This window comes from Rhinoraja longicauda, chromosome 3 (assembly GCF_053455715.1).
Source record: "Rhinoraja longicauda isolate Sanriku21f chromosome 3, sRhiLon1.1, whole genome shotgun sequence".
Taxonomy (NCBI): domain Eukaryota; kingdom Metazoa; phylum Chordata; class Chondrichthyes; order Rajiformes; family Arhynchobatidae; genus Rhinoraja; species Rhinoraja longicauda.
Genome location: NC_135955.1, coordinates 50775257 through 50798280, shown reverse-complemented (window position 1 = coordinate 50798280; position 23024 = coordinate 50775257). Strand labels below are relative to the sequence as shown.

The window sequence follows — 23024 nt, the reverse complement described above, 5'->3', positions numbered from 1 at the left end:
TGGCTGATCTATCTCTCCCTCCTAACCCCATTCTCCTGCCTTCTCCCCATAACTTCTGACACCTGTACTAATCAAGAATCTATCTATCTCTGCCTTAAATCTATCCACTGACTTTGCCTCCACAGCCTTCTGTGGCAAAGAATTTCACAGATACAGATTTTCTCACTTTACAGATTTATTCTATACCTTGTAGACATTCCCTCTGTTTTCTCCACCTTCGTCTCTCTGCAACTTAAAACTTGCCTGTTTTCTCCATTTTCCAGTTTATGGAAATGCCCTAAACCCAAGACTCAGTCCTGCAGCTTGATCTACTGAATGTTTCTCTGGTCTCGTTAACTTATTCTGAAAGCTGGATCCATAGCTTTCCATAACTTATCCATAGCTGGATGCAATATGAACTTGATAGCAATGTAAATCAGACATTACTCCCCCCAACCTGTGCACATACACTTCTCCCACCATCCCAGTCACCCTGGTCCTTTCCTCTTCTCCATTCCACTCCACCCCCTTGCTCCATCTCTCAATGCCATCCCATCCTACAATGACTGATCAAAGATACCACTCCAGTGTCCAATGCCCTATCCTAATATTCCTGACTACAACCCATCCCCTCCCCTCACATCGAGGCCCATATTCTCAGCACTATTGTATCATTGACAACCCCTTAAGCCTTGTGTGTATTAGAATCCAGCTGTTGGACATCCTGCACAAGTGCAGCTATTGCTGACCTATCCTGACATTGAAGAATTTTCTTTCTCCCATAGCTTCTTCAAACTGCAAATCATTCATCGCAAGTATAGTTTTCACCAAAACGTCCACCACTACTTATAATTACATCCAGAAAAAGCATAACTTTTCAGTCAAATTCAGATTTACATCAGAAAAATGGCAGACTGTTGAACATCACACTTCAGTTTAAACCAGCATCTGCATTTCCTTCTTACACTTTACACTTGGCTAGTTCTGCTTATTTAAATGGTGAATATTTAAATTCTATAGCTGCTGCCTACTAGATATAACAAATTTAAAGTGTTTTATTTTAAAATTGAAAAACTTACTTTCATTTTTACTTTATATTATGTTAGTTTTAAAAGGCATAATCCTCCATCATTAAACAGCTCTTACGAAATAGAGAAAAGTACAATAGTTCACACAACCATAAAGAAGTAAAAAGAACATTTGAAAACTGCAAATTCTAGAATTCTATAATAAAACAAAAATGCTATCAAAACTCAAAAGAACAGAAAGCATCTTTGGAAGGAGAATCACAGGAAATATTTCAGGTTTGAGACTCGCAATTGATGAATTAAAATGAAAATGTCGCAAAAAAGCATCATGCAAAAAAGAAATCTGATAATATATTAAAATCAAAATGCTGCTGCGATTGATGTGTCATTCCAGATGATAATAAACATTTCAGTGGGGATTTGTCCAAAGGGAAGCAGTAGAAATGGTTGCTCCTCTGCTGTGCTTACCAATAATTTGGTTTTCAATGTCTCCCTGCATTTCGAGGGATTCAACATAAATGTTCTTGCCTTTAATGAATTGAGCACATGTAACTCCTCTGTATTGCTGACAGAATCCATCTCCTTCACTGCAGAAAATAAATTATTCTTGTTAAGAAAAATATTTTTGGTGCTTGGTAATATTACAAATTGCATTGTTTCTTTCTGTTGCAAATGTTCTTAGCCCTCTGGGTAGTTTGAAAGAAAGACCTGGCTGTCAGAATTACAACTGACTATTCATCTTAAGGTAATAAATTGATGACACTAAAGTCACTACCATAATATTTCCTTTTGTGACTTTGAGTCAATCTCTTTTCGCTAATTCTTCCCTCAAGTTCTTTAGGGTGTTTATATTAGGATGTTTATATTACATTGGAGACACTATATCAATGGCTCTGATTTTTTTGTTTTATCTGTAACTTCCTTCTTGAACCAGGACGTTCATAGTTCGATGCTTTCAAGAATGATTGCTTGCCCATTATGTGATGTGAGTCATACTCAAATTCTAACTATAAGCAAATTATTGGAAATCACAGCGTACTTAAGCATGAAACAAACACATTTATTTGTATATACAAGGAACTGTAAAGGCTGGTTTATACCAAAGACACAATAAGGAAAGACACAAATGCTAGAGTAACTCAGCAGGTCACACAGCATCTCTGAGAACATGGAAATGTGACATTTCGGTTTGGGACCCTTCTTCAGCCTTTATTTGCTGCTGTTTCAACTTGGATTGTAGGAGATAATCACATGGCAGTTCTCAGCGCTGAATCATAATCTTGCAGAAATTTGTACATAATCTATAGTGGTTATGGAGAGCAGTCCTGAACTACTATCTACCTCATCGATGACCCTAGGACTATCCTTGATCGGACTTTGCTGGCTTTACCTTGCACTAAATGCCTAATTCGGCTCCTACACTTATGACCTTATGACCAGGCACTTTCCCCTTCAACCACAGGAGAAGCAACACCTGTCCCTACATCTAGTCTCTCACTTCCATCCAGGGACCCTTCTAAGTGAGACAGAGTTTCACATGCACATCTGCCAACCTCGCCTATTGCATTCAGTGCTCCCAAAGTTGCCTCCTTTATATCAATGTAGACTAGACGATACTTCCACCAAGGCCTGCTGGATCTCCCCGTTGCTAACCATTTTAACTCTTCTTCCCATTACCATACCAACCTTTCTGCTTTGCCAGAGTGAGGCCACACACAAAATGGAATAGTTCCTCATATTCTGCTACAGTAGCCTCCAATCCAACAATATGAACATTCAATTCACCGATTTCAAGCAATACCCGCCCTACCCACATCTATTTCCCCTCCCTTCCCCCAACAATATCTCCCAGCATAACCACCTTCAAACACCCGAATCACCCTGCTCCTTTCCCCTCCTCCGTACACTCATTTACCATCCCCGTCCCACATTTCCATTTTATCAAACCTTTCCCCTCCATATCCCCTATACCTTCGTCCGACAATACATTTCACCCCTCCACATTTCTTCTTTCCTGACACTGTCCTTAACTCTTCAATGCGGGTCATCACAGGGACGCTTAAGTCAACACCTTTGCAGTGGCTCCCTGTACTCTCTCACATCGCCCCTCCCAGCATACGCAGAAGGGAGAGGATGTTGAAAGATTGGTGCACCATCGAAGCTGACCCTAGCCTTCCCAGCCATGCTGACTTGAACAATCTGCCCAACATGCGCCTGAAGTCCCACAAACCCTTCTGGTCTTCAGCCAAATCCCTGGAAGACTTTGACCCCAAGACTGAGTGGCGCAGAGCCTGGAAAGATGCCAACATCAACAACAGAGAGGTCATCATAGACCCCACAGTGAAACCACCAGGATTTGACCTCCATTGCAAGCAATGGCTAACCCTGAACAGGATCCACACCCTCCATGCAAGAACAGCCCATCACCTGCACAAGTGGGGCATGACAGACAGCCCTGCTTGCGACTGCGGATATCCAGACCAGACCAGACCATCCCACACATCGTGAGTGATTGCTCACTGAGGCTTTTCCCTGGTGGCATCAAGGCCATCAACCCAACAACTGATGCTGCCCTGGCCTGGATGTTTACCCTTGACCTACAACTTTAGGCTGTGCACGCCATACGCAAGAAGAAGAAGATTTCTTCTTTATCTAACACCGTTATCTTTTTCATCTCTAGCCTTTGTACGTTACTCCATCATAGGCCAATCGCTATCAACCCCCCCCCCCCCCCACCACACTTGTATTGACTATGACTTGCTAGGTTTTGCTCCACCCCACCTCTCTTTTCCAGCTACTCCCCTCCTCCCCCTCAACTCTCTCCAACTTAATCAGTCTGAAGAAGGCTCACGACCAAACATTGTCCATCCAATCCCTCCCCAAATGTTGCAAGATCCCCCAACACTTTGTTTTTTGCTCCCGATTCCAGCATTTGCAGTTTCCTGCATCTCCATTAAACCATGCAAACCTTTACTTGGATTAACATGATCTGAGAACCTTAAAAAATATACTGTTAAATAGCTGACTGATCACAGTACTTACTGTTCCATGAATTCCGAATCGAGTGTTAATAGAGAATTACCTTTAAGAAAGGAACAGGACAATAATCAAAGTTAATATCTGGCAAGTTAAAACTTTTTGTAAAATACAGAAATCTAGACACCACCAATGCAGGGAATCAAACAGACATTCAGGTAAAAGACCTTGACCTACAGAGCAGCCAGAACATGGAACTCGCGACCACAGGGTGTATTTAAAGAGAAGATATTCATTTAGGCAGAAGCCAGATAGGCACCAGGGAATAGAGAAAATCTTTTATAGAATTAGATGTGGTGGGATGGAAAGAGGTTCAAATGCAGCATTAAGCGCAAATTTGGTTGAGTGAAATAATTTATCATCGTATTAATCATCATTCATCAACCACCTAATTTATGCTCTTTATTTATACAGTCATCTGCATTTTCTATTTCTTCTCGTTTGGTTTACTCAAAGAGCCACATCACTTAATTCACTGCACATCTATGTGCCTATCTAAAAGGCCATTATTGAATCTGCCACCACCATCACCCTTGGTACTATGTGCCAGGTATCCACCGCTCTCTGTGTAGGAAACTGGCCCACTTCTCCTTTAAACTCTCACATTAAAGTTAAACCCTCTAGTTTTTGACATTTCAACCCTTGTCTTGTCTTGTTGATAGGGCACCAACCACCACTGTTGGGCTATAAACGTGCAGTCCCTCATGCATGCAGTTGCAGATTAACCCTGGTGAATATGTACTGTTTACTATATCTATGCCTCTCATTATTTCAAATTGGGGTTCCCCTCGGCCTCCAACACTCCAGAGAACACAATCCAAGTTTGTTCAACCTTTCCTTATAGCTAATATCCTGTAGTCCAGGCAGCATTCTAGTACATCTTTTCTGCACCCGCTTCAATGTCTGCACATCCTTCCTGCAATGGGGCAACCAGAATTGCACACAATGCTCCAAAGGCGACCAAGCCAAAGTCTCATAAAGCTGCAACAAGAGTTCCTGATTCTTAAACTCAATGCCCTGAGATGTGAAGGCAAGCATACCATATGCCTTTTTTACCACTCTGACTTACTTGTGTTACTGCTTTGAGGGTGCTTTGGATTTAGACACAGAGATCCCTCTACCACATCAAAACTTGATCTTGCCATTAACTGTATCTTTCCCCTTAAATTTCCCACAAGACTGTCTAACAACATTTGCTGTGTTTGGTGCTTGCTTATGATCTGGTCAAAAGCACATTTTGTGATGCTTGAGAGTCACAGCAAATAATGTCTGCATTGATGAACTGCTCAAATGCTGATCATGTGAATGGAAATTCAATGGACGTGGTGCCAGTATGGGGGGATTTGCAATGGATCATGTCGGTCTACAGTGCTGTTGATTTTTCCTGGAAACTAATGGTCCTAACTGTAATCCAGAAGAATCTACTGTACCTATTCCAGGAGAGTCCTCTAAAGGAATCCCATTCCCCATGTCCAGCAATACCCACATTTCTAGCAATAGGGCTTTAGTTGAAATCATGCAAACAAGTACCATGGGCCCAGCAGTTGCTACCCTCTTAAAACTGCCATTTTATTATGCAATGACTGCGAACATACAACTACCCACCTGGACTACATGAATATTTCGATTTTCTGATGAATAATGATTACAGAAAGTATGAATTTGAACGGTTTGAAAAAAAAATCTAACCTACTCTTTGTATTGCACAGACTGACTGATTGATAATCTGCTCCATATTCTGTCATATACTCTTGTACTTACTTGAAGTATGTATTGCAAGTTTGTGGGTGCCATTTAAGTCTGCAAGATCAAACCCACTGTCAAAATAGTCATTGGTATGCCAGCAAAATGGCTATCTAGTGCAACTATCCGGGGACACTAACACTTGCATGCCAAAGCCTTTATGTAAATAAAAGCTTGTTCTTTACATGGAACTTCATTAAAGTAAACAGCAAATGATTTGCGATGCAGCAGGCAGCATTCAGCCTTCTAGGTACAATACAATACAATATATCTTTATTGTCATTGTACCCAGGGGTACAACGAGATTGGGAATGCGCCTCCCATACGATGCAATAATTTAAGTAATTAAAAGCAACCCAACGAAACGAAACAGTTGGAACAGTTTTTAGACAGGGTAAAGTGCAAGTTGGTCTATGCGTTGCGGCCATCCGGCTCAGCAGGACCGGTTCATAGCAGCTATGGCCCTGGGGATGAAGCTGTTCCTGAGTCTGGAGGTGCGGGCGTAGAAGGCCTTGTATCGTCTGCCCGATGGAAGGAGTTCGAACAGACTGTTGCAGGGGTGTGAAGAGTCTTTGTGGATGCTGGTGGCTTTTCTGAGGCATCGTGTGTTGTAGATGCCCTCCAAGTCTGGTAGCTGTGTTCCGATGGCCCTCTGAGCTCTATGGATTACCCGCTGTAGAGCTTTCCTTTCTGCCTCCGTGCAGCTGAGGTACCACACAGGGATGCCATGCGTTAGGATGCTCTCTATGGTGCAGCGGTAGAAAGTCGTCAGCAGCTGTTGGGGTAGACCAGACTTTTTCAGTGTTCTTAAGTAGAACAGTCTTTGTTGTGCCTTCTTGACCAGCGCAGCAGTGTTATTGGACCATGTTAGGTCCTCCGAAATGTGAGTGCCCAGAAACTTGAAGCTGGACACTCTCTCCACACTGTCCCCATTGATAGAGATCGGGGCATATTCCCCGTTATGTGACCTACGGAAGTTGATGATCAGCTCCTTGGTCTTGGTGGTATTTAGGGACAGGTTGTTATCCGAGCACCAGTCCGCCAGGTTCTGCACCTCCGCTCTATAGTTTGTTTCATCCCCGTTGGTGATAAGCCTGATCACCGTTGTGTCGTCTGCAAACTTGACAATGGTGCACCAGTCAATAACAAGCTGCACAGCTGTATCTGCATTCATTGGAATTAAACCTTTTACAGGGTCTGTGTGAAGACACTAGAGTGAAAATATAACGTTTACTTTCCAAAGTACAGGTTGAAACTCTCCAATCTGGCATTCTGCAGACTGGTAACTCCCGTAGTCATGCAATTTATTAATTCTAATTAGGACCTAAAATTAACTAAGATTTGTACTAATCTGCAGCCAATTAACCTGCCGGTGCAACTTTTATGACCCTCGACGACAGCAATCTCAGCCGACAGTAGTTTACGACTTGCGGAAAATTTGGGCTGGGCTTAGTTCTCAGAATCTTTACTTGGCACAGGCAGTCTATACTTAAAGAAGGGTTCTTTGCTCAGAGGAAGCTGATCAGGGGCAAATTCTGTGGCCTGGATATTCTGTGCTCTGGCACCAGTCAGATGTCATGGGTTCCTGACTAGACACCTTCCATCTGTTCCAATGATGAATTAATTTCAGATTAATTAAAAAAATGCACATTAACATTATCTTAATCCTCTTTCCCTTTAGATTCTAACATAAATTAATTTTTTTGCACAACAAATCATGACTGAAATAATCCTCCCAAAATTCCAACCACTCCCAAGAGTAAAAACATGCTATAAATACTCAGGTCAGGAAGCATCTAAAGATTAAGAAACAAGGTTAACATTTCAGGTACATATCTTAATGTTAGACTTAATGTTTTATATTAACTGGTACAAACAATTTTTTTTCTAAATTCATAGTTTTTATTTCAAGTTACCTGTGTACTTAAATTCCTTTGGGCCAAGTTAATAATATTAACATTTTTATTTAAAAAATAAGTTCTGCGGTGAATATTCTGGAATAGTTACACGGTAACTCTTTAATTCATGTTTATCTACAAGCATTAATCACAGTCAAAATAGAATAGAAACTATTTACATAACATGCAAGTTTCATCAATATAAACTCCTCTTCTGGGGAATGCAGGGATCAACTATTTTTATTTCAAATGCTTTCAAGTATCTGACCTACATTGCATGGATTCAACAAATTCCAGAAGCTTGTTAGTCTCTCACTTGAAAGCAATTTGATTTCATTCATTATGAAATTTACCTCTTAGTATTTAAATATATAGTAAAGTGAAAAACAAGATAAAATGTTAGGACCACAGTCAAATTGTTGACATTCGTTAATTACAAGGCTGACCAAATCATAGAGTATTGAAAAAGACTATTTGCATCAGTAGATTTTCTGGGCACCATGTCATAGAAAAGATGTTGTCAAGCTGGAAAGAGTGCAGAGAAGATTTACAAAGATTTTATCAGAACTCGTAGGCCTCAGCTATAGGGAGAGGCTCTGTTGGCTAGGACTTTATTCCTTGGAGCGCAGGAGGATGAGGGGTGATCTTGTAAAGGTGTACAAAATCACGAGAGGAATAGATCAGGTAAAATGCCCAGTCTCCTTCCCAGCATAGGGGAAATAGAGAACCAGAGGACATAGGTTTAGGGTGAAGGGGAACATTTTTAATAGGATCCTGAACGGTAACTTTTTCACACAAAGGTTGGTGGATGTATGGAACAGCTGCTGGAGGTGGTCATTGAGGAAGGTGCTATCGCAATTTTTATGAAACTTTTAGATAGGTACATGGATAGAATAGGTTTAGATGGATATGGATCAAATACAGGCAGGTGGGACTAGTGTAGATGGGAGATGATAGGTGGTGTGGCAAGTTGGGTTGGAGGGCTTGTTTCCATGAGGTATGACTATAAACATCGCTAAATATATAATCTACTTTTAGCCAATGTAATTGGACAGTAATATTGAGTTTTTGTTTTAATTTAACATGGAAGTCTATTTCTTCATAAGTATCAAGAATGATATCTTGATATTGGTTTACTATAACAGTTAAACAAGCAAAAATTTGTAATTTAAAAAAAATCATTGTTTTTAAACAAAACCTATCACCAGTAATTCAAATTTACAGATGCTGAAATTGGCTTTAAAATCAGGGAAGAACACCATTTACTGGACACATTTGTGTCGTCTGCATGACATAATAGATTTTAAAAGCTTTCAGACTTCTTTCAATGTCCCTATTCAGGTCCTTGCTGGTGCAAAACCGATGTTCCTCCAATAGACTAATATTTTCACAGAGCTGTTATATCAAATAATTGAGACGGAGGTGGACTGACAACTTGATGACACTTAAAATCTTCTTGGAGATCATTTGTTGTCACTAGTATTTCAAGAACTCAAACCAAAACATTTCAATGGAGTACTACATACTGTCGCACAAGCACAAACCAGGTTAAGAAGGCAGTAACAGAAACGACGCAAGAAACAGTCAAAGCATAAATTTTGGATGGCGATAATTTTTTTAACCAACAGAATTTTTTTTAAACCAGAATCAGATGGCAAGTCAGTGGAGAATATCAGTAAGATCAACAGAGAGAACTCAAAAACAATGTAATACTAGTTAATCAAAACCATATTAATGCTTCATCAAAAGTATAATGTTACACTTCAGAATATTAAATATAATCCATACCAAAATAATTTAGACAGTTCTTTTGTAAGTTTTTCATTAAAATTTAACGATATATTTCTATTATATTTTAACTGTCTATGTGATTCTTTCTTGTTTGATCTAATTTCTGAACTAAACATTTCAAAAGTGACAATAACAGTATGTTGCACTGATACCTTCATTGCTGTCCAAGCTTTATCACTATTATATATTTTATTTAAAAGCAGAACCTTTGTGCTTTAATGCTAATTCAATGCCAATGATAATGTTTTAAGAGAATTTGCTGCTTTCAAGAACGAGGCAGGACTCGGTTGAATGAATTCAAGATGTAATGCGCAATACCGCCATGGGTTGCTTTGCCAGATCAGTTCAACAGGCAGATCCCAGAACTATGACTTTAGCAGCCATCAAATGTTTGTGCACCAATCTCTGTCAAATCTCACGGTTTGAGTTATTAGCTGGCATCTTTTTACTTTTTCATTTTATATATTTAAAGCAAACAGGATGTGCAGAGGCAAAGGAAATACATATTGACACAAAATTACAAAATACCAGAAACGTTCAACTGATTAGTTGTAGGAAACCGACAAGTAAAAAATTATAGAAACTGAATAGAACCACACCAGTTAAATTAACAGTTTATATTTATGTTCGCTAATGGATCTGCTGAGTATTTCTGGATTTTCTGTTCTTGTGTTAGATTTCTAGAATCCACATATTTGTTTTTCTGTGTCCTATTTTAAATTATTTTGATTAAAGATAAGGCGATGTAGGTAGGGATTTGATTAGAAGGCAAAAGACCAAAAGGTAACAAGTACTACAACTGCAACTGTACGAGAGAATCAGCCTTACGCTTAGTCAACTGAAAGTACCCTACCAACCTGCTCTCATTGTACAATTGTGCCATCCAACAATAAAAAGACCTTGGAAAACACGGACCACTTCCTATGCCTCAGGAATCATCTCTTAATTAAATCACATTGACGATGAGATTCTCCATCATGTTCAGTGCACCAGCAAAACCTTTGGTTATCTGAGGGAAAGGTTGTTTTAAATATCACAATCTCAAATATGTCACACAGCTCATGGTCCACCAGGCTGCAGTGATCCCTGCCCATTTATCTGTGTCCAAGTCAAAGTCTACCTACAGCTTGTAAATCAAAGCTTTGGAGACACACCAATGCTACCACTGAAATCTTCCAAACCCATTAGCAGGATATGGAAACCAATGTCAACAAACTCACCCAGATCAACTTCCCAAACATCAAGGCTCAAAATACACTGAAGATTACCAAAATGGACCAAACAATTACCAACTTTGCTGCTTTCAAGAAGAACTAGGCAGGACTCAGTTGAATGAACTCAAGATGCACTGTGCAATACCGCCATAGTTAGCTTTGCAATGGGCCAAAGATGTCCTGGTTGGGTTGCTCCTGGGCCTGGCCAAGCTGGCCATCCGCGAGTCACGGCGCCAGGCGGAAGAGGGCTCTGCCCAAGCCAGCTGCCTGCCCCTTTTCCAGGGTTACGTCCGTGCCCGGATGGTGTTAGAGAGGGGCTACGCGCTGTCCACGGGTACCCAGGGGGATTTCCGGGACTGTTGGGCACCGCGAGGGGTTGAATGCTTCCTGGACAAGGATTGTAACATAGTTGTATAGTAGTTCAGTTAGTATATTTGTTTGTCTTGTATTATGGTGGTGGGTTCTGTTTTGTTTTATTGTATTGTAAATATTATTCTCCCTCCACCCCCCCCTCCCTCCCTAGGAGATAGATTTTAAATGTGAATAGCCTTAAAAATATAACACCGATTTCAATGAAACTTCTTCCATTAGCACCAAAGGGACGACGGTGAGTAATGTGAGCCTAAAATTGTCACACTATCGTGTACCGTTTTGGCTGTACTTCAGGAACAAACAAACGAGAATTTTAGTATATAGATAATACAAAGAGATGCACTTAGGGAGGACTAATAAGGGTAGGGCATGCTCAATGGCAGATAGGGCTTTAGGGCAGAGTAGAGTCAAACAGTACTGAAACAGGCTCTTTGGCCCGACTTCTCCATGTCGATCGAGATGCCCGATGTAGTCCCATTTGCCCAGGTTTGGCCCATATTCCTCTAAACCTTTCCTATTCTATTCAGGTTCAGTCCATATTTCTTTTTAAAAATGTTATGGTACCTTCCTCAACGACCTCCTCTTGCAGCTCATTCCATATGCCCACCACGTGGGGAACAAAAGAATCTTGGTGTACAAGTTCAAGGGCATCTGAAGTTGACAGCACAGGCAGACATCATCATAAAGAATACATACAGGATGCATGGCATATTGGAATAGAGGGAATTGGTACAATTTTACAAAACATCAGACAGGCCACATCAGGAGTATTGTGAAAATTGAAGTAATATCAAAATAAACAGTAAATGCCTTGTGGATATATAAAAAATAGCATTGTTGAGTAAGTGGGGGACCACAACACTATCAGAAGGAAATAGAGAAACAAGAGACTGCGAATGGCGGGATCTAGAGCAAAAACAAACTGCTGGAGGAACTCAGCATGTCAGTGTGTTCAGAGGAGATTCACCAGAATGCTGCCGCATGGGATGTAGCAGTGCACACAACAAGAAGATGCTGGCAACAGTAATAATCTATTTCTGGGGCATTGACTGAAATAAACATTGACCACGACATCAGGAGGGAGATGATAAACCCTCTTTAAAACATAGACACCCACCATAACATTACCAAAATGGACCATTAGTAAAATACAAAAAACAGAAACGCCCAAGACCCTTTTTCATCAGTCTGTTCCATTAAGCAAATTAATTCTAATGAGAACATGAAAGTTCTCATAATTCGAAAAAAAAGAGGGATAATTGAAAAATAAACGCCAAATCATCGGAAATGTCCTCTGAGAAAGTATTCGGTCACAATTCCAATTCACGTTCTTTGTCCTTGATCTAAAATCACCAAGTAAAATTAGAAAATAGTCTGCGCAACTAAATGAAAGCGCGCCTCGGAAGTTTGCATGATTGAGACCTGCAAGTTCAAAATGAAAATCTGTGAAAATGTAAGTCATAAAAACGAATAATTTTGCAACTGCTTTGTTCAAACGTGAATTGACAAATATAAGATGGCATTTTATTTTCACGTTTTCCACTTTAAACACCATACCTGTGTAAATCTCTCCGAAAAGTGGGCAGCACATGAACAGAAGCGGCACCAAGTGTTTCGCAGGAAGCTTCCACTTTATGTTGGTTTTGTACATCACTCGTTAGTTGCACGCAGACCAGGGCGACCTGGTCGTGTTCATCCACAGCGCCCGAGTGGTCCCCCTCCCCCCCCCCCACACCTCCCCCCAGGGAGGCACGACCACGAAAACGGGCGACCCCAATCTGCACCGGGCTACAGAGCCGCTCGCCTCTCCTGCGCACTCCCTCCCAATCGAGCATCCAAAGCTCAAAGTTGGCCCCGAGCAGATCGAGGAGGGTTTTGCAACATCTCCTGCAGCCGAGAGAGCGCAAGGTTTGCAGCCCAGCGAGTCTCCCCTTCACACTCGAGCGCTGTCAATGCTCACGCGCGCGGAGGCTCCCGGGGACCACAGAGCGCGCCCCCGCCACCGGCATCACCGTCCTCAGCAGGAGTTACGAGCGCGTCCTGCAGGTGCGAATATATAGTTGTGCAGAGCGAGGAAAGGACACTCCGATCACGCACAGCAACAGCAGAAACGTCACCCAATACATCTCTCCAGAGATGCTGCCTGCCTGCCTGTCCCGCTCAGTTACTCCAGCTTTTTGTGTCCATCTTCAGCAACAAAAGGAAATACGTTTAAGTTCAGTTTATTGTCACGTGTACCGAGCGAGGTACAGTGAAAAGCTTTTTAAGTTTACTTATTAAGTTTTAGATGGGCTCATCATCAGCGATAGCTGAGATATCCACTAGACAATGCATCCAAAGAAGCCAAGTCTTGCAGTCCTGATGATTCTAGCCACTACAACGTGGTGTTCAGCATCAAAACTTAGTTGGTAATACACTTGCTGAAATGGATTCCAAACATTTCTTTCATTTAAAAAGATTATACGTTCTGCATATGACACACAGTAAATACAATTGATATACGTCTTACTCTAATTCATTGCATCATCAATGTATTTCTTATGATGTATAAACACCACACTCATTTCCTCTTTAAAAATGGTGGCGATGGTACACAGGACTCAGCACATCAATGTCTAGTGGCTGCAGTTACCTAGGTTGTTCCGCAAAGAGCCTTTGCAGCAGTGGTTGAATTGAGCTTAGGGCATTCCTCAGCACATACCTCTTCAAAAGGCAATGCAACGTTCGTTCCCTTGTGGAGAATCTTCCTCTACTGGAAAAGGAATGGGTTTCAGCATGCACAACTAAATGTGTTCACTTTCCTGTCTATACTTCTGAGCCATACAACAATATGGCGAGTTCACACGTGGGACAGGAGCACATTTTTGTCACTGTTGTGATGTTACAATGCAAGTTGGCTGATTGTTTAGTGTACGTGCACAATTGAGATGCTTCCTTTATTTAGATGTTGCGCATTGATAGCGATAAGTTAGAATAAACTGTGGATGTGGATGGTTTTTAGGATAGAGGGGTACCTCGTAGAATGTTGCTCAGGCTCACCAAGACAACCTATCCATGTTCTCCAAACCATAAGACATAGAAGTAGAATTAGGCCATTCCGCCCATTGTGTCTGCTCCGCATTCAATGATGGCGGATCTATCTTTCCTTCTCAACAATATTCTCCTGCCTTCTGCCTGTAACCTTTGACACCTTCCTAATTTAGAGATTCTACCCAACCTGCTGAGTTACTCCAGCAGTTTATGTCAATTTGCAAACCAGTATCTGCAGTTCCTTGTTTTTCCAAAACATCTTGATCCACAGAAAATCGTTGTGAGCTCGATCCATCGTTGTGCAAACGTTGTGAGCTCAATCCATCCGTAATCGTCAGCAAAGAAAAATCAGGATAGACACAAAATGCGGAGTAACTCAGTGGGACAGGCAACATCTCTGGTTAGAAGTAATGGGTGATGTTTTGGGTTGAGACCCTTCAGACTGAAGTCAGGCGAGAGGGAGATACATAGATAAGGAAGTGTGAGGTGTGAAATCGAGACAAAGGGGATGGAGATCGAGGAAAATGTAGAATAGATTATTGTTAGGTGGGAGAAGGTTGCAACGAACCAAACAGAGATAAAATGTGGTTGGAGACAGTCAGACTGGGTCGGAGAACTGGGAAGGCGGAGGGATGGAGAGAGAGGGAAACCAAGGGTTACTTGAGGTTAGAGAGGTCAATGTTCGTACCATTGGGGTGTAAGCTACCCAAGCAAAATACGAGGTGCTGCTCCTCCAATTTGTGCTGGGTCTCACTCTGACAATGGAGGAGGCCCAGGACATAAAGGTCAGTGTGGGAATGGGAGTTAAAGTGTTTAGCAACCGGGAGATCAGGAACAGTGCCCTCCATCATGTTTGGCACAAAGACCCATCATTTATCTATTTGCCTCTGTACTCCATAATTTGAGATTTGTAATAGAAAAAAATCACACGTGGTTAAAGTGCACAATATCAGATGTTATTAAAGGGTATTTTTATACATTTTGGTTTCACAATGCAGAAATTACAGCAGTGTTTATACGTAGTCCCCCCATTTCAGGGCACCACAATGTTTGGGACATATGGCTTCACAGGTGTCTGTAATTGCTCAGGTGTGTTTAATTGCCTCCTTAATGCAGGTATAAGAGAGCTCTCAGCACCTAGTCTTTCCTCTAGTCTTTGGAAACTTTTATTGCTGTTTATCAACATGAGGACCAAAGTTGTGCCAATGAAAGTCAAAGAACCCATTATGAGACTGGGAAACAAGAACCAAACTGTTAGAGACATCAGCCAAACCTTAGGCGTACCAAAATCAACTGTTTGGAACATCATTAACAAGAAAGAGAGCACTGGTGAGCTTACTTATCGCAAAGGGACTGGCAGACCAAGGAAGACCTCCACAGCTGATGACAGAAGAATTCCATCAATAATAAAGAAAAATCCCCAAACACCTGTCAGGAGTCAGGTGTGGATTTGTCAATGACCACTATCCGCAGCAGACTTCATGAACAGAAATACAGAGGCTACACTGCAAGATGCAAACCACTGGTTAGCCGCAAAAATAGGATGGCCAGGTTACAGTTTGCCAAGAAGCACTTAAAACAGCAACCACAGTTCTGGAAAAAGGTCTTGTGGACTGATGGGACGCAGATTAACATATCAGAGTGATGGCAAGAGCAAAGTATGGAGGAGAGAAGGAACTGCCCAAGATCCAAAGCATATCACCTCATCTGTGAAACACGGTGGTGGGAGTGTTATGGCCTGGGCATGTAGGGTTGCTGAAGGTACTGGCTCACTTATCTTCATTGATGATACAACTGCTGATGGTAGTAGCATAATGAATTCTGAAGTGCATAGATACATCCTATCTATTCAAGTGCAAACAAATACCTCAAAACTCATTGGTTTAGTCTACAGCAAGACAATGATCCCAAACATACTGCTAAAGCAACAAAAGGGTTTTTCAAAGCTAAAAAATGGTCCATTCTTGAGTGGCCAAGTCAACCACCTGATCTGAACCCAATTGAGCATGCCTTTTATATGCTGAAGAGAAAACTGAAGGGTGCAAGCCCCCAAAACAAGCATAAGCTAAAGATGGCTGCAATGCAGGCCTGGCAGAGCATCACCAGAGAAGACACCCAGCAACTGGTGATGTCCGTGAATCGCAGACTTCAAGCAATCATTGCATGCAAAGGATATGCAACAAAATATTAAACATGACAACATTGCTGTGTCCCAAGCATTATGGTGCCCTGAAATGGGGGGACTATGTATAAACACTGCTGTAATTTCTTCAAGGTGAAACTTTTTTCTATTACAAATCTCAAATTGTGGAGTACAGAGGCAAATAAATAAATGATGGGTCTTTGTACCAAACATTATGGAGGGCATTGTAGGTGTAGACAGATTGAGCAGAGGTATTCAGCGAAACGATCCTGCTGCAGTTCCTTCCTACACAAAGAAAAATCAGGAATGTTTGGTTCCCTTAGAACAGAGTGCAAAATTACTTCCCTTATCCAACAATGAAAAGCAAAAGCAAATATACTGAGATTTTTCCAACTCAGATCTGGAGGGAGCAGTCAATGGAATCAAAATTTATTTGAACCACCACACAGTTGTTGTTATGGCCAGAGTATTAGGTATATTTCAATGGGATAAAACACAGGAGCTTCCACATTCTTCCTTATTGAGTTTCAAATGGGAGAATCATTCCCTGAACAACCTGCTTATGGCCCCTGCCTCTCTCTTCTGTTCCGTTATTCTAGCAGATTATGCTGCTGTATGTGAACGCTGAATACTTTTCCTGTCATTGCGCACTTTCAAGAAGAATAGTTACAGACTATTCAAGGATGGGAACAACTGGTTGTTGCTCAAGTATTGAATTGAAGAGATACTTTATTGCTCCTTAAATATCAGTCCCTGCAGATTTTGTAAGTACAGTTCTGAAGAATTTTGGAAGTACCAACAGTAGTTTACATTGGCCGACACATACGGTACAATGTTTCCATTTCCCTATTGCCTCTCATGTCTCTGTTTTTGCTTCTCATATCATGTCTTTTCTTTGAATTCTCTCTACCATTGATCTCCTTATCCCCCTCTTTCATTGACCCCTCACTTTTCTTTGCTCTCTCTACCGTCTTAATTTATTCTATTCCTTTATTGATGGTTTGTCCCTCACCACAGGACCCAATTAATTCACCATTTTATTCTATAATTCTTTCAGGGAACTGGTGATCGAGTTGTTTAAGATCTCTGTGGAAATTGAAGAACTGCATTGAGCGTGGGAAATGCAAATAGGTTTGCGAATATCTGCAATTGGTAATCTTAGCATGAGCAGATAGGGTCTTTGAAGGAAGATGCAGAGGAGACAAATATAAAAGGAATGATTTGATTATCTGGTCAGAATTAAATATGTTGCATTTGGACCGCCATCATCTATGAATTCAGCAGTGGGTTCACGCCTACTAACAGAAATATTGGCCCATATTATGTAGTTATGATGGCAAAACTATTGGATCTGTGCCTACTGGTAGTTTTGGGATTTCTGTATTTGCAGAGTAAAGCTTAAGTTTCTGTCAGTGATTCACCTTGTCGGTATTCACCTTACCTCCCCAGTTTGCAGTGTGTGCAGTTTTCCACATCAATCAAGAAAATTCATTTGAACTTGTTTATTTTCAGGTATTTATAAAGCAGTCTTGTCATAAACTATCCTGATAACTCTGTACTTCAATTTCAGGTTCTAACATAATCATAAGTGTATGTTTCAATCTATATTCAATATTTATATACATAAGGTCACAAGTGATTATAGCAGAATTAGGCCATTCGGCCCATCAAGTCTACTCTGCCATGCAATCATGGCTGATCTATCTCTCCCATCTAACCCCGTTCTCTTGCCTCTCCATAACCTCTGACACCCATACTAATCAAGAAATGCAATCTAAAAGGTCAATTAAAAATGCTATTCTTTCCTTCTTGATTTGCTGTCTGTAAAACTATTTTAATAAGATTGGCAGTTCAGTCAGTTTGTTGAGAATCACAGCTATGATCACAAAGCTGACATTATATAACACCAAGTGCTGGAAAATGTGAAAATCTTGCCAGTGATTGATTTGCTGGAAACTTTCTTTGCAGCCATTACCAGGTAAATCTGCCTCATTGGCGACTGCAAATTTCAGTTTAAGATAAAGCAAATAAACAAACCATTGTGCAGCTAGCTGAGGAAGGTAAATAAATAATCAACAATAGCAAGTCTTTATGTCTGCAGTAGTGCAGGAACTAAGTGATGGTTCACAGAAGACATGAAGCAGGGATGTTAGCAGTGCGAGAATGGACTGCAGCATCAAAAACTTGCGTGGGCATAATTGGTGTTTACTTAAAACATTATCTATTATGACCCTCATCAACAAAACAAACTGGAAGTGTGTTTGATTCTTAATTACCTCCTCACTTCCAGGGCAATTATGGATGGAAAACAAATTGTCATTAACTTTGATGTCCACATCTTGTGAATGAATTAAACATGTAAAATATTATTTTACATTTGTTTGAAACAGAAGGCAAAATTATTATGAGAAACTTTAAACTAATTTACTGTTTTCTTCACACAGAGAGTGGTGAGTCTGTGGAATTCTCTGCCACAGAAGGTAGTTGAGGCCAGTTCATTGGCTATATTTAAGAGGGAGTTAGATGTGGCCCTTGTGGCTAAAGGGATCAGGGGGTATGGAGAGAAGGCAGGTACAGGTTACTAAGCTGGATGATCAGCCATGATCATATTGAATGGCGGTGCAGGCTCGAAGGGCCGAATGGCCTACTCCTGCACCTATTTTCTATGTTTCTATGTTTTTGTTCCAGGAATGTACAACAGTTTTATGATTTTCAGTTTTTCCTATTAAAATGTCCTAAGGTGATATTCAGTTTTGTTGGGGTTGATAAATACATTTCTTTCCTCATATTTCCATTATGTCCATTCAGCCTATCATGCCAAATCAAAATAGGACGTACAGGGTAAATGGTAGGGAATTGAGGAATGCAGTGGAACAGAGGGATCTGGGAATAACTGTGCATTGTTCCCTGAAGGTGGAATCTCATGTGGATAGGATGGTGAAGAAGGCGTTTGGTATGCTTGCCTTTATAAATCAGAGCATCGAGTATAGAAGTTGGGATGTAATGTTGAAATTGTACAGGGCATTGGTGAGGCCGAATCTGGAGTATGGTGTGCAGTTCTGGTCGCCAAATTATAGGAAGGATGTCGACAAAATGGAGAGGGTACAGAGGAGATTTACTAGAATGTTGCCTGGGTTTCAGCACGTAGGCTACAGAGAGAGGTTGAACAGGTTGGGTCTTTATTCTTTGGAGCGTAGAAGGTTGAGGGGGGACTTGATAGAGGTTTTTAAAATTTTGAGAGGGACGGACAGAGTTGACGTGGGTAGGCTTTTCCCTTTGAGAGTGGGGAAGATTCCAACAATGGGACATAGCTTCAGAATTGAGGGACAAAGGTTTAGGGGTAACATGAGGGGGAACTTCTTTACTCAGAGGGTTGTGGCTGTATGGAATGGGCTTCCGGTGGAAGTGGTGGAGGCTGGCTCGATTTTATTATTTAAGAGTAAATTGGATAGGTATATGGATAGGAGGGGATTGGAGGGTTATGGTCTGAGTGCAGGTAGATGAGACTAGGTCAGGGAGAATGGTCGGCGTGGACTGGTAGGGCCGGACAGGCCTGTTTCCATGCTGTAGTTGTTATATGTTATATGTTATAATTTGAGGCCTTTACTACAGCTCAAATGGTTAACTTCCCAGCAGTCAAGTCAAGTCTAGTTAAGTTTATTTGTCACATACATATACAAGATGTGCAGTGAAATGAAAGTGGCAATGCCTGCGGATTGTGCTAAACTACAAAACAGAATACAAATAATTTTTTTAACACAAAAAAATTAATTAATACAGTAAATTAAATGAGTCCCTGGTGATATGAGAGTTAACAGTCCTGATGGCCTGTGGGAAGAAACTCCATCTCATCCTCTCTGTTTTCACAGCGTGACAGCGGAGGCGTTTGCCCAACCGTAGCAGCTGGAACAGTCCGTTGCTGGGGTGGTAGGGGTCCTCCATTATGTTGCTGGCTCTGAATCTGCATCTCCTGATGTATAGGCCTTGCAGGAGGGCGAGTGTAGTTCTCATAGTGCGTTCAGCCGAACGCACTACTCTCCGTCTTCAAATCTTGAAGATGTGCTTCTGAATACAACCCAATACAAACTCTGCTCCCTTACAGCCATTACTCACTTTCCATCCTGAACGTTTTCTCAGCCTTGGTTATTATCTTTTTCCACCTCAAAAAATATTTGGACCAACATCCTAGTCATAATCAAAACCATTTACTTCCAAATGACATCTTAATGTCTGAATTTCTGTCTCTTCCAACTTCAGCTACCCAAGAAAGCTCACTGCCAGCAATATATCATTGACCTTGCTTGAACGGACTTTTCCAAAACTCAGCTGCCTATTTCCTGTCCTGCATTAAGTACTGCATATTCTTTACCTTGTCCTTCTGATGCACACTGGGTTCATTTCTTGCCGCATACTAAATTCAAAATATTTGTCCTTGCATATCAATCCCTATATGGTCATTTCCATGCACAGCTTTGCAGACTTTTCAAATGTAATATCTTTCGACAACATTTTATTCTTATGACAAGTCTTCCTCATTCTTTTGTCTAATTTTCTATGGCTGAAAACTCTTCCATCATTGGTCCTACATTGGTCCTACTCTCTCACTCTAGCTTGCTTAATAATTCTTCTGTGCCTCTCCAATTATTCCTCCATCCTTGTAAACTTGAAGATTCACCAGTTCAATTAGCTTACAAATATCTTACTCATGCTGCTTTCTAGCTTCATTACCCAAATGTTCTTTAGGATATGATTTTGTACTAAAAGCTTTATATCAACGTAAGCTTGTATTTGGAAAAAACAAATTCAGGAAATACTTAACATATCAGTGAAGCATTTTGTTTGTTTGTTTGGAGATACAACATTCAGCTCACCAGGTCCATATTGATCATTGATCACCCGTTCACACTAGTTCTATGTTATCCCACTTTAGCATCCACACAAGGGAGAATTAACCCATTGACCTGCTAGTCTTTGGGATGTGAGAGGAAAGGGGAGTGTCCGGAGAAAATTCCATGCGGTCATAGCCAGAACGTGCAAACTCCACACAGATGGCAGCTGAGGTCAGAATTGAACCTGGCTCTCTGATGCTGTGTGGCAGCAGTTCCACCGACACATCACTGTCCTGCCCTATTTGACCAGGTTGCCTGAAATGATGGGCCAAAACCAGTTGGACAAACCAATAGTTCCACACTAAATACCTGGCATTTACCTCCTATGAGTGCCAATCAGTTAATGACTGACTAGAATGGGGAAACCCTTGCTTGCTAGATTCTACGGGTCATTTCCTGCTCTGCTCAGATAATGGACGCTGCATGGTAGGTTGGAGATGGCTCAAGAAATGAATTCATTTGAAAAGGCCGGAACTGCTGCATGAAAGGATAAAATAATTTCCATTTATGGTGTGTAATTATTTAAGGTGTGTAATTATTTGGAGATTTTAAGTAATATTTATTTAGTTTTAATTATAGAAACATAGAAAATAGGTGCTGGAGGAGGCCATTTGGCCCTTTGAGCCAGCACCGCCATTCATTGTGACCATGGCTGATCATCTACAATCAGTAACCTGTGCCTGCCTTCTCCCCAAATCCCTTGATTCCACTAGCCCCTAGAGCTCTATCTAACTCTCTTTTAAATTCATCCACTGGATTTGCCTCCACTGCCTTCTGTGGCAGAAAATTCCACAAATTCACAACTCTCTGGGTGAAAAAGTTTCCTCTCACCTCAGTTTTAAATGGCCTCCCCTTTATTCGTAGACTGTGTCCCCTGGTTCTGGACTACCCAACATTGGGAACATTTTTCCTGCATCTAGCTCGTCTAGTCTAATTTTTATTAAATATTTAACATGTTATAATTGATGTTAGTTTTTAATTGCTTCTGAATGTCAGAACTATTCAGAATCTTTCAAAGTCCTTGAGAGGTTGCAAAATGGGGAGCCATGCCTTTCCTGCTGTTCATTTGTTTTTCAACTATTTTGTGGACAGTGCTAGTTTTAACCTACCCAAGTGACAGCATTAAGTTGCACAAGACCCAGAAATCGCCAGTTTGGGTTAAGTTCCCAGCACATTAACATCAGGGACTCTGCAAATAGCATACTTTTCCTCAATGTCAGTGGCAATTATTTGACCTGCTGAATGTAACTTTTGGTTTTTCTATTTGCCTGAGGTTCACAGTATCTGTCAAAGCAGCCACAGCCAGACATAACAGCTTTTTTTCCACGAGTAGTAGTTCTACTCAATAACCAAAGTCTGTAGTCTCTTTTTTGCTCTGGTTTATTTTCACCCACATGTTTAGACCATAATGTTGTATCCTTATTGTTTTGATGTGGTTATGCTTTATTCTTCATTATTAACTGTATGTTAGTGTTGTCATTTGAGAGGGGAGCACCAAGGCACATTCCTTGTACTTGGCCAATAAACATTCATTCATTCATTCATTCATTATTCATTCATTCATTCATTCATAGTTCCCAAAATTGATCCATGTCTAAATTAATTGGAGCACTTGACAGAAGAGTTTTACAGTGGTATCACTAATAGAACTCACCCGAAAAGACCCCGTGGATCGTAAAAAGACTTGGCGGTCCACGTGGCCGGACGCAGGCTGTGGCCTGTAAAGGGGAAATAAGAAGACTGTAACACTGAAGAGGAGGGAGTTGGCGACGACGGTCACGAGGAGCAACGCCGGTAAGAAAGTCAACTAGGGTCTTACCTTCTGAGCCCTCATGATCGGCCACAGGAGATGCACCGGGGCACAAAGGTGGCTGGGCAGGTAGAGGAACGGCAGTATGCTG

General features: G+C 41.1%; 1 protein-coding gene across 1 annotated transcript in view; it reads right to left on the bottom strand.

Annotated features, from left to right (window-relative positions):
• Positions 1 to 22957, bottom strand: part of LOC144592253 (uncharacterized) — a 55769-nt gene extending 32812 nt beyond the window's left edge. Inside the window, exons 1-4 of the mRNA XM_078396785.1 lie at positions 22943 to 22957; positions 22778 to 22841; positions 4050 to 4089; positions 1476 to 1594 (exon numbers count right to left, since the gene is read on the bottom strand). Coding sequence (XP_078252911.1) covers positions 1476 to 1594; positions 4050 to 4089; positions 22778 to 22841; positions 22943 to 22957 — 238 coding nt within the window. The remainder of the gene's footprint in view (positions 1 to 1475; positions 1595 to 4049; positions 4090 to 22777; positions 22842 to 22942) is intronic.
• Positions 22958 to 23024: the final 67 nt, after the last annotated feature.